We start from the raw sequence: 13,393 nt of genomic DNA on the forward strand, positions 1-13,393 counted from the left end.
TAATGTTGTGTATGTTTGTTTGCATGTGTAAGTTGACATGTATCAGTATTTATTATTGATGGGCCTTTGAAAAAAATCTTCTGTTCCTTAAACTATGGTGGGTTTTAAGGCACAGGTTGAACAGCTTAACTTTGGGGTTAAAAGAAAATTGTTTGGAAATTTGGAGATTTCCCTGATAAATTGGAGATGCTGAACAGCAAAAAGTGGTGCAGCTTGGGACTGAAGGCACCTGTGAGGTCTGGGTACTGGTTCCTAGTTAAATATTTAGCTGAAATTAGTATTGAAAGTCAACTTGCAGCAAGATGCTTTTTTTCAATTTCAGACCTCTCATTAGTGTGTCATTATCGAGCAGGAATGCCAGCTAATTGCTTGGTGTTCTTTGTCAGGAAGATGTCAAAAATAGGATTGGGTTTTGTGGTGAAGGTTCATAAAATACTTTTGAAACCTATTGAGCTGTCAGACTTCCTGTTGCCAGGAGCATGTGACATTTTCAGTGTCAATTAAAAGGTTCTGGTATTTTTTGTATGTGTGCCTCTGTTAAATCAGGGATGTGTGCCGGCCCTGGGAGACTGTGCTGGGAGCTGGAATTTCCTTGCCCCGTCCTACTCCTGGATGAGCAATGAATTACACTTTGAGGGATATAACGTATTTTTTTTATAATTGTATGTGAAACCTTTGGTGTCACAGTTAAGGCTCAAGGTGTGAGGGAGAATATTTTTCATATGATTAACCTGAAAAGATGAGAGCTTATAAACTGAACAAGGGCAATGCAATGTAAGGCAGGGAAGCTGCCTCACGTCTGCAAGACTTCAACAGCTCTAATAGCCACTTGATCAGAATACAAACTTGGCGGTCTTGTGCGCTTGCCAAATTACTATGGAAGTGTTGACAAAACAGCCGTGGAAGTCATTCATCACATTTTTGTGAAGTCACTTGCAAGATTCTTTTTGTTTGTTTGTTTGTTTAATTGCATGGGTTTGCTTTTTATATCAAACTTACCTCTTACAGCAGTCTGGGTTTGCTGTGCATTAGGTCTTTGAAGATTGATCTAAACCTGATAATCAGTAGGAAAAAAAAGTTACAAAACTGATTTACAAACTATGGCTTGTTCTGAACTGCCCTGGAGATGTTCCTTGTAGTGAAGGCCGCTAGCAGAGATACAGGACCTCATCTTGAGGCTTTATTAAAACCAGATGAGTTAAAGATAGGTTTGTTGCAAAAATAGAAGAACAGTTTTTCTCTGCTTGCTGTCTGAAGAGTTGAGTAATTGGCTAGAAGCCGATGTTACGACTCACCTAGCAGCAGTCACTCCTAGGAGGGCTGAAGGCAAGGTTGTCCTCAGGGGAGCGGAGGGGGCTTTCCACCCGGGAGGGTCTCCAGCCCAAGCAAGAGGTGTGAGTGCTGTGTCCTGAAGCCTGTGCCCTCCGTCAGGGCACCGAGGGGAACGCCGGGCCCGTGATGGGATGGCGGCTGCAGCAGCTGGGCCGTGTGGCATGGGCTGCGGAGAGCGGTGCAGGCCCCGTGTTTCTGCCATGCCGGTGGAAGGCCCCGTGTGCCTGGTGAGGTGACGCTGGGCAGCCGGGGAGCAGGCCAGGCCAGTGGCTGCGTGGTTGTGCTGCTCTGTTTGTGCTTCGTTGCCTCCAGCAGCCAGCTTTGCCTGGCATCGCTAAGGGCCGGTTGTTTGTTTTTCCCAATAGGCTTTTGTGTTGTGCTTCAAAATGCAGTTTCAAAGGGAAACCGGAGTTGTGGAGGTTGGAGCCTGCCAGCGTTTTTGCCTGAGGCTGAATTCTGGAGGACGAGGGGCTGTGTGAGAGGGAGATGGTCGCTGTGGTCCGCTTCTCGTCTTTGTGTTGTTCAGAGGCAGTGCTGGGGAGAGCTGCCCTGGGAGCAGCAGCCCCTAGTGCCGCTTCTGAAGACAACACTGAAACTTAATAAAAATGCAGCACGATTTGAAGGGAAATGTGGTGGAGATATGAGGTGACCCAGCAGCGAAGTGGGAATAGACTGAGTCCTTGAAGTCACCTACATTGTCTCTGGGTTTATTTGGCCTGAGAAGTATAGAAAGCATCTTCTTTTCAGTAATCTCATTTTTTTTAAATCAAATCCCTTTGTTCAAACTCTGAGGTTGGAATCTTAATTTATGTTTACACATGTCAAGCTGAGAAGCTCGTTCCTCACTCTGCTTCCTTTCAAAATTCGTGCCACGATGAATAAGGCTTCTTTGTGATGAAGTCTCTTACCTTTAATAAAATTCACTTTGAGCAGCAGCATACAAATGGAAATGGGTTCATCTCTCTGCCTACTGGAAGCGTGAGGATTCGTGTCACCTGCTGCTGTTTGCCTTTCCCACTTCCAGGATTTTAAGATGAGAGCAGTTGTATAAGGCACATGGAGCACAGAGCAAAATGTCTCTGCAGAGGCCTGGGTGTGCTATGTCCGCAGCTTTCGCTGTCCTCAAACTTCATGTAGGACCACTGGGCTTTAACAGATCATCCGAGGGGGGCATTTTGGCAGTGAGGAGGTAAATCCAGACTCTTGTGTGTCTGTCAGGCAGCAGCATTTGGTGCAGTCAAACAGGAGTGGCGGTAGCAATGGATGGCACCCCAGTCTGTCAGACGACGTTTCCTTTCAAAATACCTCCTTGCAATGCTGCTGCAATTAGCGTATGGCATACACTTACTTAATTTTCCCAATTTGTTGCAGATTGATGTATTGTTGTGGTGAATCATCCCTTCTGAAATAGCTTGATGTGCTGGGAGTGCAGGATTCGTGTTCAGGCAGGGCTGAGGTACGGGACGTAGCTGGGCAAAGGGGGGTGTAAAATACCAACGGCAGCTTGTTGGAGCGCTCATGGGTGCGAGAAGTCCTCCCGTTGCCTCTGGTTACTGGTGTCAGCAGCAGGAAAGGGGCAGCGGGGTGCTGCGGGCGCGGAGCCGCAGAGGGGATTCCCCTGCCCTCGCCTGTACCCAGAGCACGGGTGGTGCAGGAACAGGCTGAGCTGGCGCGGGAGGAGCAGAAACACAAGCAGCAAGTCCACTGCCAGCTTTTAAAGCCAGAAGGGCAGAGGATTGCGGTTTGCGTTAAGCAGAAAGCATGGAGCCCTGCCCTTTCCCAGATCTAGGCGTGCTGCAGGCATGGCTCTGCCGCTACAGAAATAGAAGTGCAATGCTGGCTTCATCAGTCTGTCCTTCTCTCCATCTCCCATCCCCTTTTTTTCCAACACTTCCCAGTGACTTCACCACAACCTCCCATGCTGTCTTGTCTCACTGCAAACTTTATTTTTTTTTAACCTCTCTCGGGAAATGGGCATGAGCCTGGCTCCCACAGCAGAGGAAACAGCAACAGCCTGGGAAACCCTATGCAAAATCCCCGAAGTTACAAAGTGAGCACGGGCAGGTGTAGGAGCAGGTACGTGCTTGAGCCCGATGATGCTGCAGGCAGGGCTTTACAGCTGTTAGCCTGGCGCAGGCTGCAAGATGGGAAAAGGATGAGGTGGGACATCCCAGCCGGTGTCTGGAGAGGGCATTGATGGAGAGCCTGCATCTAGTTCTTAACCAGCTGAGCACTCTGGCACTGCTTCAGCTAAATATTTCCCAGCGCTTTGCATGGAGGATGTCTGTCGCCACAGCAAAGCATTAACCTCTGGGTGCTCTCTTTGAATATAACAGCGGCACTGAGAGGTGGACAGTTACTCCGGAGGGGAAATGATTGTCAGTAACTGGGGAAAGCCACCAGTTTGAGATAACTCAAAATGTTGTCCTCCATCCGGTACTTCAGCTGATAAACTCCAGGGTTGAAGTAAGCTCCCTTTATGGTTTTTAGAAACTCTGCCCCAGCAGTGATGGTGCAGATTTTGCAGCTGTTGCGGCATTCCCCGGATAGTTTCAGAATGATTTCAGGCTCATTTGGCTTCACAGACTAATTGCATTTTTTTAAAAATGATTTTAAAATGGCTGCTTTTCCTCATGAGCACCGTATGAAGTTGCAGGAGGAAGATCTTTAAAGGCTTTCACTGTCAAACTGAGACAGCGACATTTGCCGGAGACAACTTGGTGAAAATTTCAGTTTCTCTCGAGTTCGACAAAACTGACGAAGCGTGTGCTGAGGTGGATTTTATAACTCGTGCTGTTAAGCGCTGCAATATTAGTGTTTCCTGGCATTTAGCAACAAGTTCAAGAACAATGAATCAAAAGAACTTGCCCAACATAGCCTCGGGTACCGCAGAGGGAGCGTTTTCATGGCTGAGAGCGTTGCCCAGGATTTTGGGAGGGGTTGTGTGGGTGTGTGCGTGGGTGTGCACACGCGGAATTGGAAAATACCCGATTTCTTGTAACGAGCATCCCCTGCTCCCAACACAAATGAAAGAAACTGAAAGTAAGCTGCAAGTCTGGTCCCCCAAATTGGACCGCTTGCTTTGCTGTAGTTGCTCGTTCTCCTGGTGTTTTGTCTGTGCTCTGCGATATTAGATGTGGAGCTTCTAAGAGAAGGCATGAAAGGAGCAGGAAATCCCCAGGAGAACTTCAGGTTCCTCCGAAGCGCCAGGTTTCCCAGCAAGTGTCTGACCTCAGTCTCAGAAGAAGCCTGCTATCATCCGCTGAGGTAAATATTAATACCGGAACTGTTGTAACAGTGGAAAAAGTTATCGGGACAAAGATCTTATCTGCAGGTTGTAGCGCTAGCGACAGATAAAGGTATGTAAGTGGTGACTTTTTGTTCTTGGGGTGGCTCCTGGAGTTCTGGAGCTGAGTCAGGAGCAGCCCCGGTGCCCTCCGCAGCTGAGGGGCAGGTTCCAGGTCCTTGTTGCAGGAGGAAAGACCAGGCAAGCCAAGCCCTTTTCATTCACCCTCCTTTCTTGCTGCTAGTCAGAAGCAGTAGCAGCACACCCTCAAACCATCCCAAACGCTTTGGTAAATGTTGAGCCCTCTCTGGAAACAGAGGTAGGGTGTCATGCCCTGCGAGCATGTGGCTTCACATCAGCAGCCCTTGAGAATTAAGTGTACGTGAATCACCTCAAGTCTGGAGGTGCTAGAAAGGCACTCAAACAATTTGAATTCAAGAAAGATTTGAACAGAGGAAGTTTCTTATAAGTAAGTCACAATACTGGCTGGAGCTTTCCTTCAGAAAATATGTGAACCAGTTTGTCTGCTTTTTATTTCCTAACACAGGGAATAATCCTTTTTTTTTTTTTTTTTCTTCATTAAGCACGTAAGAAAATACCATGCAAATAGTAGGCCTCCTGTACAGGAACCACTAAGGCCTGGCTTCCTTTTGCACAGGAAGTGATGGTAAATTTTAATATGTGGTTCAAGATCCTCAGGATGTTTACCCCGATTTGTTCTGCATGTTTCTGTTAATTACTATCTTGCCATTAATTACTGCTGATTCCTGGTATAATTCAGTTTGATTCCAGATAGCCAGGATACACACTAATATTAATTAACGCCATGTGATGATGCAGTCATTATAAAAAGTGGGTTTAGCACAGACATTACCTATTTGGTGGGTAGAGCTGACCCATTTTAGAACCTTTTACACAGGTTATGGCATCATCAGACTTTTTAGCATAGTTCGTGAGCCGTGTTTAAAAGGTAACACAGTCATCAATTAAAAAGCTTTTAATTGCTGTGGTACCCCACCACTGAGGGCACCAGCTACTCCCATTTCACAGATGAAAACACCAAGTACTCCATTCATGTGCTTTGAAGGACATGCAAATTTTGGGGCTGCGCCACCAAAACCCACCCCAAATTGTTAGTTGTAACCTGTATTTTAAGCACTCGAAATCAGCCCATGTTCTAAACCTCTGGGGCTCTGGTGTGCAAGCAAATGGGTGTAGAAGCACGCTCCCACCCACGCAGGACTGCTTTTTAACCAAGTGCTCAGTGTCTTACCTGTCCCACCTCAGCTAAACCGTCGTCTGCCTTGCCCTTCTCACTCCTGTGCTACTCCTGTGTGTTATTTCCATGTTCCAGGAGTGAATACGGGTCCCTCGGCTGTGTCTCGTGGCTCCCTGAAAGTGTCCACCCGACCCAGGAATCGTGCTCCCACTTCGCATTAAACACGAAATGCACGCGTTACTGAGTAGGTAGGAGTTGGCAGTGACTTTTCTGATAAGGTTTCCCCTCGTGATAGGCAATATTGCCCTCTGCTGGTTAATGACAGGTTAAAGGATCCCTGCCTTCCCCTCTCTAGCAGCAGCATTTTGCTGCGACAAGCTGTTTTTCACCCTCGGTGTCTTATTTGATGTCCTACAGCTGTGGAGAGAGCATCACAGTTTGCCTTTGATTTCTTTTTTCCCCAGAAGCTCCTTTTCATTTGGGAGTACCTAGTGCACCTGAAAACCAAACTTTAATTGCTGGGTTTAGAGTAGTAATTCAGAAACCCTCCTTTTCAGAGTTAACCCTTAGAAGTACAACTTCTCTGAGCCAGTTTAGCAAGTGAACTACCTGCAAGGCTTTTAATTAATAGTGAGAGCAGTGAATCAGGCCTTCTGCTTGCAGCCATAAGGAGCTGCCCCCTGCCTTGTCCTCGTTCGTGTGGCACACGGGATCTGGCTGCAGGGGCTGGGCCGGGTTAAAAATAAGCTGTGGAAAGAGCATTATTTTTAACTCGGGTCCGTCCCTGCCGCAGGGCTGCACGCGAGGCTGAGCCGGGCAGGGGGACGGGACTTGAGGGCTGTTTGCAGCAGCACCATCCCATCAATTTGCTTTTCAAGCAGGTATTCTGCTTCTGAGCTCAGCTGTGGAGATCACGACATGACATGACATGACCTGTCCTCCCCAGAGCCTTTCCCAGTACAAACATCAGCTCTGGCAAAGCTCTTGCAATGGTCCTGCACCCCTGGGGGCGATGCCCTGTATGGTGGAGATTTCCAAGGGTAAATTCCTTTCAAGCAAGTCTCAGCGCTGCAGTTCGTACAGCTGGCTTTATCCCTCGTCTGCTCTGAGTCCTTTAAGCGTGAATATTTAGATATGCAGAGCAGGAGAAAATAGTTAATGCAAATTACAGCTCACCTGGCAAGGTGTACTGCAGGCATGATGAGAGGGAGGTGGAGGCTGGTGCTGTGCACAGCACCCGGCCTGATTCTGCTCCTGGGCCATGGCCAACGTGACGTTATCGCACGTGGCTACGCTGCAGTGCCGTCCTGGTCCCTGCACCAAGAACAGGGAGAAACTTTGGGTGATTTTTTTGTGGGGGTCTGTCTGTTGAGCTGAAGCTTGTCCCAGCGTTAAGGGGAGATGGAAAATGGCTGTGTGGTGGGACTGCCGGGGACTGAGCCATGTGTGCTGTGCTGTGGGTGATGGGGACAGGCACACGCAGACCAGGAGCATGATTTACTGTTGTGGAGGAGAACTGGGTGACATTGTAGTGTCACCCAAGTTCATGAAGTGTTTGTCTCCAGCTTCGACTCTGCAGGTTTTGTGGCATGCACAACTGATGAGGTTAATCCTGAGGGTGGCTGGTTGGTGTTAACATGGGTTGGTATAACATGGGTTGGTATAACACGGGTTGGCTCAGCTTAGGAAAATGCTAATTGCAAATTCATGGTGACAGAAGGTTAGGGAGCTTACGAGGAAAGGTTCTACACAAACACTGGTTCCTCCTCAGTCCATGGAGTAACGTGGGGATCAGGTCTCGTGGGACGAGACAGAAGCCAGGCAAGCTCTCCTGGCTCTTCGCTCAGCGGCAGCTGAATTAACTGGGGAGCTGGGAGCACTGAGCCTTCTTTCACTTTTACATACTTCATTGTAACTTGGACCCCAGCATTGAATGCTTGCTGGAAGATCATTCCACCGCTTCCACAGGCTCAGCTCGGGGAGCAGCTGGGCTCTGTGGGAGCACCTGATGGAGGCGGCGCAGGGCTGCAAGGGGCACGGCACGCGGCGATGCTCTCAGCCCAGCACCGGGGCAAGGGATGGGATGGTTTTGATTTCTTCTGTTTTAAACTGTTCCTTTCACGCCGTCTGGATGAGGCTAAAGCTGTTGAGACTGATCTTTAACACAGTTAGGAGTAATTTATCGAGGTGTGTGCAGAGCATCTGGTTTAATAGTTGTGTTAAGTATTCGTGGGTTTAATCGGAGTGGCTTTGCGATGCGCACACAGCTCCAAGGCCTGCAATTTATTTCTCATTCCTGCACCTGCTCACCTGTACAAAACTTCAGGCATGTGTTGAGCAAGACTTTGTACATCAGCAGGAAAGCGATGAAGTTTGGGTTTCCGTGGGAAGGGAGGGGTCTCTTGTTTCTGGTGCACTGCAGTTTGTCAGGACATGAACGCTGATGACTGGGTTCTGTGTGCACAACGACTGTATGTGGTTTTCCTATTTTTTTTTTTTATTCCTGGCACTTTATAGGCTTCGTCTTCATTGATATCATCAGACTGATACGTGCTTCAGTGCTGTTTATGTAGCATGCTGGTGGGAAACCCTATAACCTCTTAAGTGAGACTGGAAATGGCTGCAAATTCGGCACCTGGCATCCTCTGAGCTTTTTCCTACCTGCTGCCTTTCCTAGCTGAAGCTCTCTGCCCCGTGCGAGGCAGAAAACCACGCAGCCAGCCAGTCCCTGGCCTCTTCCCCGAGGCCTCATGTTGTGCTGTGAAATGACTTTTTAAAAAAATGCTTTCCCTCCTCTTCCTCATGCCCTCAGAAGCATCTCCCAGGGTACGCTTGCAAGGTAAAAGTGATGCGACCTATTTTCTTTGGAAGCATCGTTGGCTCGGTGCGCGCTGTGAGGACGGTATTCCTGCTCGTGTTACTGCGTTACGTGGTGCTTTTTCCATCTTCAAAGTGTTTTTCCAGCCATGAACTAAGAGCACATGCATTCACCCAGAGCACACGCCCCTGCCGAAGCGGCCGATGCCCGGCACATCCCAGGAAAAACTTCCTGAATGTGACACACCACTTTTGATGCAAACAAAATGACGCTGTATTTCATCAGCTCTATTAAAAGTACTTAAGTAATTGAATTAATGAAACTTTAAAAAGCCTCCAAGAGACAAACCTGGCACACACTTTTTTTTCTCAGTGTTTTTTTCTTATTTTGCCCATTGAATGTCATTGGTTGACTTTGTGATCTCACCATTTGCTTCTCGATGTGTGGTTTTGCTTGTTTTTGTGTTATGGTAGCTGATTTCCTTACTTTGCAGCATCGGTACTGTTACAGTTTCTGCAGGAAAGGAAAGTGTCTTCATCCTCATGCTGTTTTACAGAGTACCTCATCTTTCTTAATTTTTTTCCAGGCATTGGGGTTTTATTTGCATTGTGTCCGTTCTCCTTTGCTGTGTGCGTCTGTCTTGCACCCTGGACTGTGCTTACCTTTGGCACCTTCAGACTGGTTTCCCATCTTCATTTGATCTTCCACGCTTCTTTACCACCCTTCCAGCTACAGATGTCCAACATCCAACTGAGCCCACGTTTACTTTGTTTTCCCCTCCCTGTCCCTGTAGCCAGCTTAGCATGGGTATTTCTCCCTCCATTCCCTACCTCTTTGCCTTGAGCAGAGCTAACCCTTCCTACAAGGATGGTCGAGGTGAGGTAGGATGAGCTGCCACTCTGACCAGGTGGGAATATTGTCCTGGGCAATGTGCTCAGCTTGCTCACCCTTCCTTTGGGAAAAGGGGAACAGTGGCCCCGGTGCTGTCCTATCCAGCTGACTTGGTTTGTGACCCCAGTGTGGTGCGAGGCAGCTGATGCAGCCTTCTGCTCCTGGCACTTCCCCAGCTCCAGATGGACCAGGAGATAGGAGCAGGAGCAGGATAGCCAGGGACACAAAGCCAAAGCCCTCTGTTGGCATGGGCAGACAGCAAAGACAGTTCAGCGATGCCCCATTTCCAGCCTAAATTTCTCTCGTTTCATGCCAACCTGGGGCATTTTAGACTCAGCTCACTTTTTCTTGCCTTCTTTGCTTTTTCAGGTGAGGCAGACGAAGAAGCCTTTGCCGAGGAGTGCAGACGGAGGGGACAGCACGCCCTGCCTTTCCAGCCCACCAACACTCGCCTGCTGAAGCCTCACAAGCCTGCCAGCTCCCCCAAATATGCCTATCATTATAATAGCGATGAGGTGGAAGAGCAAGATAGAAGCCGAGTTACAAGCAGCTTGGAGACCCCTTTTTATTTATCAGGTGTGCAAAAACATGTTGATGAGAAATGTGCAGAAAAGGATCCAGCAGCTAGTCAAAAGGAAAAAAACAAAGGCCAAGCAAGGAGGTGGTGCTGTGTGCTGACCTAATGCTGGCACCCTGGTAGATAATAAACGGCCGCTTGTGTGCCTTCATCCGCATTAGCTCTGCTCTTCAACGTAGCCTAGATTCACAAATGCCCTGGGATATTCAGGGCTTGATACAGGGAAAATACTGTTTTGTTATGCTGCTGAGGTGCCCACGCTCTTTGTTCTTAAAAGTGAAGGCCTTTTAGAGAATAACTAATGGCAGTACTTTGCACGTTCATTTATTTAAATTGTGCTTAGCTTCCTTGCCGAAGGAGAAGTTCAGCAACTTCACATATTAATTTTGGAAGCTGCAATTTTGGGCATCTAAATCTTAATAGACAAGGTTGAGACTGTTTAGGCAAACAAGGAAGCATAGCAGAAGTCCTGGTTATTTTTGGAAGTAATTAGCCCTTTGATGTATTTCCAGTCTGTAATTTTTGGCAGTGTAGTCCAGAGGCTATCTTGGACAGCAGAACCCTCGTAACCACTTGATTTAATTTGGATGTGTGATCCACGCTCGCTCAGGACTGCCAGGACAGGTTGCTGTACAGGTGACAGAGCCCTGGCCCGAGCTGCCCAGAGGCTGTGGAGTCTCCTCCTTGGAGAGCTCCTAAAGCTGCCTGGACCTGGGCCTGGGCACCCTGCTCTGGGTGGCCCTGCTGGGGCAGGGGCTGGGCCCTAGGGACCCCAAGGTGCTGCCAACCCAACCCAGGCTGTGCTTCCGAAACATGAAGGTGCCTTTCCATGTGGATGCCCGCACTCAGGGCCATTCTCAGCAGTGTTGAATTAGCCGATCTGCTGGGAAGCACAAACGTATCGGGTCCTCAGGGCAAACACAGCACATAGGAAATGTGCTGGAAAAAATGAAGGAAAAAACGAAACAACTGTCCCCGAAAGCACAGGCACACACACACTCCCAATGCTATACCAGCTTCTGCAGTGTTTGAGCCTTTGAATCTAACACTGAATTCTGTACAAAAGACCTAAATTTATTGCATGGGGTGCCAACTTGCAAAAATAATCAGAGATATTCAAATAAATGTCTTCCTCTTCAGTTGCTGGAAATTTAGACTCTTAAGGCATGGCTAAATTAAACCCTCTTAAAGTAAATAACTGAATTCTTTACAGAAGCCTGAATCTAACACCTGGGCTGATGTACTGAAAGCACAGGGTTTACAGGATTTGTTTCCTGTGTCTGTAGCTAGCAAAACAAGGCCTTGGCTCTGCATTTGGAGACTTCAGCTTCTCTGTGACCATAACAGCATTTTGTAATGGTTTCCAAAGAGCATCTGAGTTTGACACGCACCTTGCAATTTTTGGAGCCATTTTAACGTTGCTTAGGACTTCCAGCTGTGAATCTATTGATGCTCTGAGGCACACAAGTTTTCAGTTAAAATGAATTTCCAGAATTATTTGCACAATCCCCAAATCTTCTGTTCTACTGGTAGATTGTCAGTTGCCATAAAACAGGTATACAAGATTCAGGGCTGAAAACTTGATTGCAGTCAAGACTATGTTTTTTTTTTTTTTTTACTGTTGCTTTAAATATTTTGCCTGCTGTTCCTCCGATAGATAGACAGTGGCTGCTGAAGGACTGGTCGAGTTAGTCATAAAGCCCTACGTGAGTGTCTTAATCCCTCCCTGGGAAGTTTGTGCGCGAGCCCTGGCCAGCAATGCCGTTCTCCATGGGTGTTCACCTCCGTCGGCTGCCTCGCTCCGCCAGCCGGCTTCACCAGCTCTGTAATTACGTAGACCACTCGCTTGCTCCCGCTTGGCTTCTCATTTATCACCGCGACAGCTGCCGTGCGCGGGCTGGCCTGGGGAAAGCAGCATCTTTCTCTGCCTTGATCCCAAGCCCGCTCGCCGCAGTGGAAAATAGTGAAGATCAACGGCCTCAGCCCTGGCGCGGCTCCACCTCGGATGGGATCGTTTCTGCCACTGTTGGCACGCGGCCCTTGGCAGCGGTTGTTTTAGAGGTTGTCCCAGCTCTATAGCACCTAAAGCGAATTCTCAGTTGTTACTGATTCACCTGCGGTGAAGTGGTTTTCTTTTCCCTGCTTGAGGAGTGGGAATGCTTGAGTTTTAATTTGTAAGTCCTTAGGAAATTTAAGTGGAGGAACATGGGGTAGGTTTCATCTTGACTATGTGATGTAGCCCCTCTCTCTCTCCAGTGCTGGCTCGTGCAGACTAGTGAACAGTACTCAGGGGTGAGATGAATCCTCTCCATAGACAGGACTTCCAGTTGTTGCAGTGGGTTTTGAATATAAAACAGATGGAGTTAAATCTGGTTCTCCACCTATCTCTGAGACTTTATTTTAGTAGAAATTGCTCTGGGTTTCATGGTGTTACTGGTTTCAGAATGGCCTTTTAGAATAAAAGTTGACCTTGTGTTCTGAAGTCACTGTGTATCTCAAACAGGTGCCTAGCTCCAAACAGTTGTATTTTTTGGTAAGAATTCAGATACTGCTAGTAATGCACTCTCAGACAGCATGGCATACGGCTGACTCGAGGTTAACCAAGCTGTACCAAAGTGGTGTTCATGCCAGCGCAGACCTAGGGGCTGCAGCTGTTCATGAAACTGCTCTGGATTTGAGAATTTTGACCCTTATCTAGCAAGAATGGCTGAAATGTTTAATTGTAAAAATATTGACAAATATTTGACGATAAAGATCATTATTTGCAAGGTAATATTGCAAGGTTTGCTCTTCCTTTTTAATTAAATAGCTTGCATTAACCTAGAACTTACAGCATTAATAATTCATTTTTGATTCATTTTCATCTGCTGGCATCACTGAAGAGGAAACCACTTTAAAAGAACTATCTTAACTAATTCTGATCCTTTTCTGGCATGGGTTCCTCTGCTGAAAAGTTGAGCTGTTAAAACTTCATTACATCTTTAATGCAGTCTCCATTCTTCTCACCAACACACGATTTCCTGAATTACGCAGTAGTGACTAGTAAAATCAACGTGCTGGTTATCCAGACTAATTACCTTATAATTCCCTCGCATACTTGTGTTTGGGTATGTAATGGAAAGCAAAGCTGCTTTGTTTTCTGTGGAAACCTAATGCGTGAGGAATGCTGGAAGCACGGGGCGGGATGGGAATGAACTCTCCCTTGCTCCGCATCCCACAGCGCGGCTCCCTGCCTGCAGCTGTGTGAGTGGGATGTGGCAGCAGCCCCCT

At 47.6% G+C, this 13,393-nt stretch overlaps 1 protein-coding gene across 3 annotated transcripts in view; it reads left to right on the top strand.

Annotated features, from left to right (window-relative positions):
• The window catches only part of DNAJB6 (DnaJ heat shock protein family (Hsp40) member B6), a 67,161-nt gene that overhangs the window by 39,491 nt on the left and 14,277 nt on the right, over positions 1 to 13,393 (top strand). For all 3 annotated transcript variants that reach the window (XM_035316412.1, XM_035316410.1, XM_035316411.1), the window contains exon 9: positions 9,916 to 10,122. In XM_035316412.1, coding sequence (XP_035172303.1) covers positions 9,916 to 10,122 — 207 coding nt within the window. The remainder of the gene's footprint in view (positions 1 to 9,915; positions 10,123 to 13,393) is intronic.

Source organism: Oxyura jamaicensis, chromosome 2, assembly GCF_011077185.1.
Source record: "Oxyura jamaicensis isolate SHBP4307 breed ruddy duck chromosome 2, BPBGC_Ojam_1.0, whole genome shotgun sequence".
NCBI lineage: Eukaryota > Metazoa > Chordata > Aves > Anseriformes > Anatidae > Oxyura > Oxyura jamaicensis.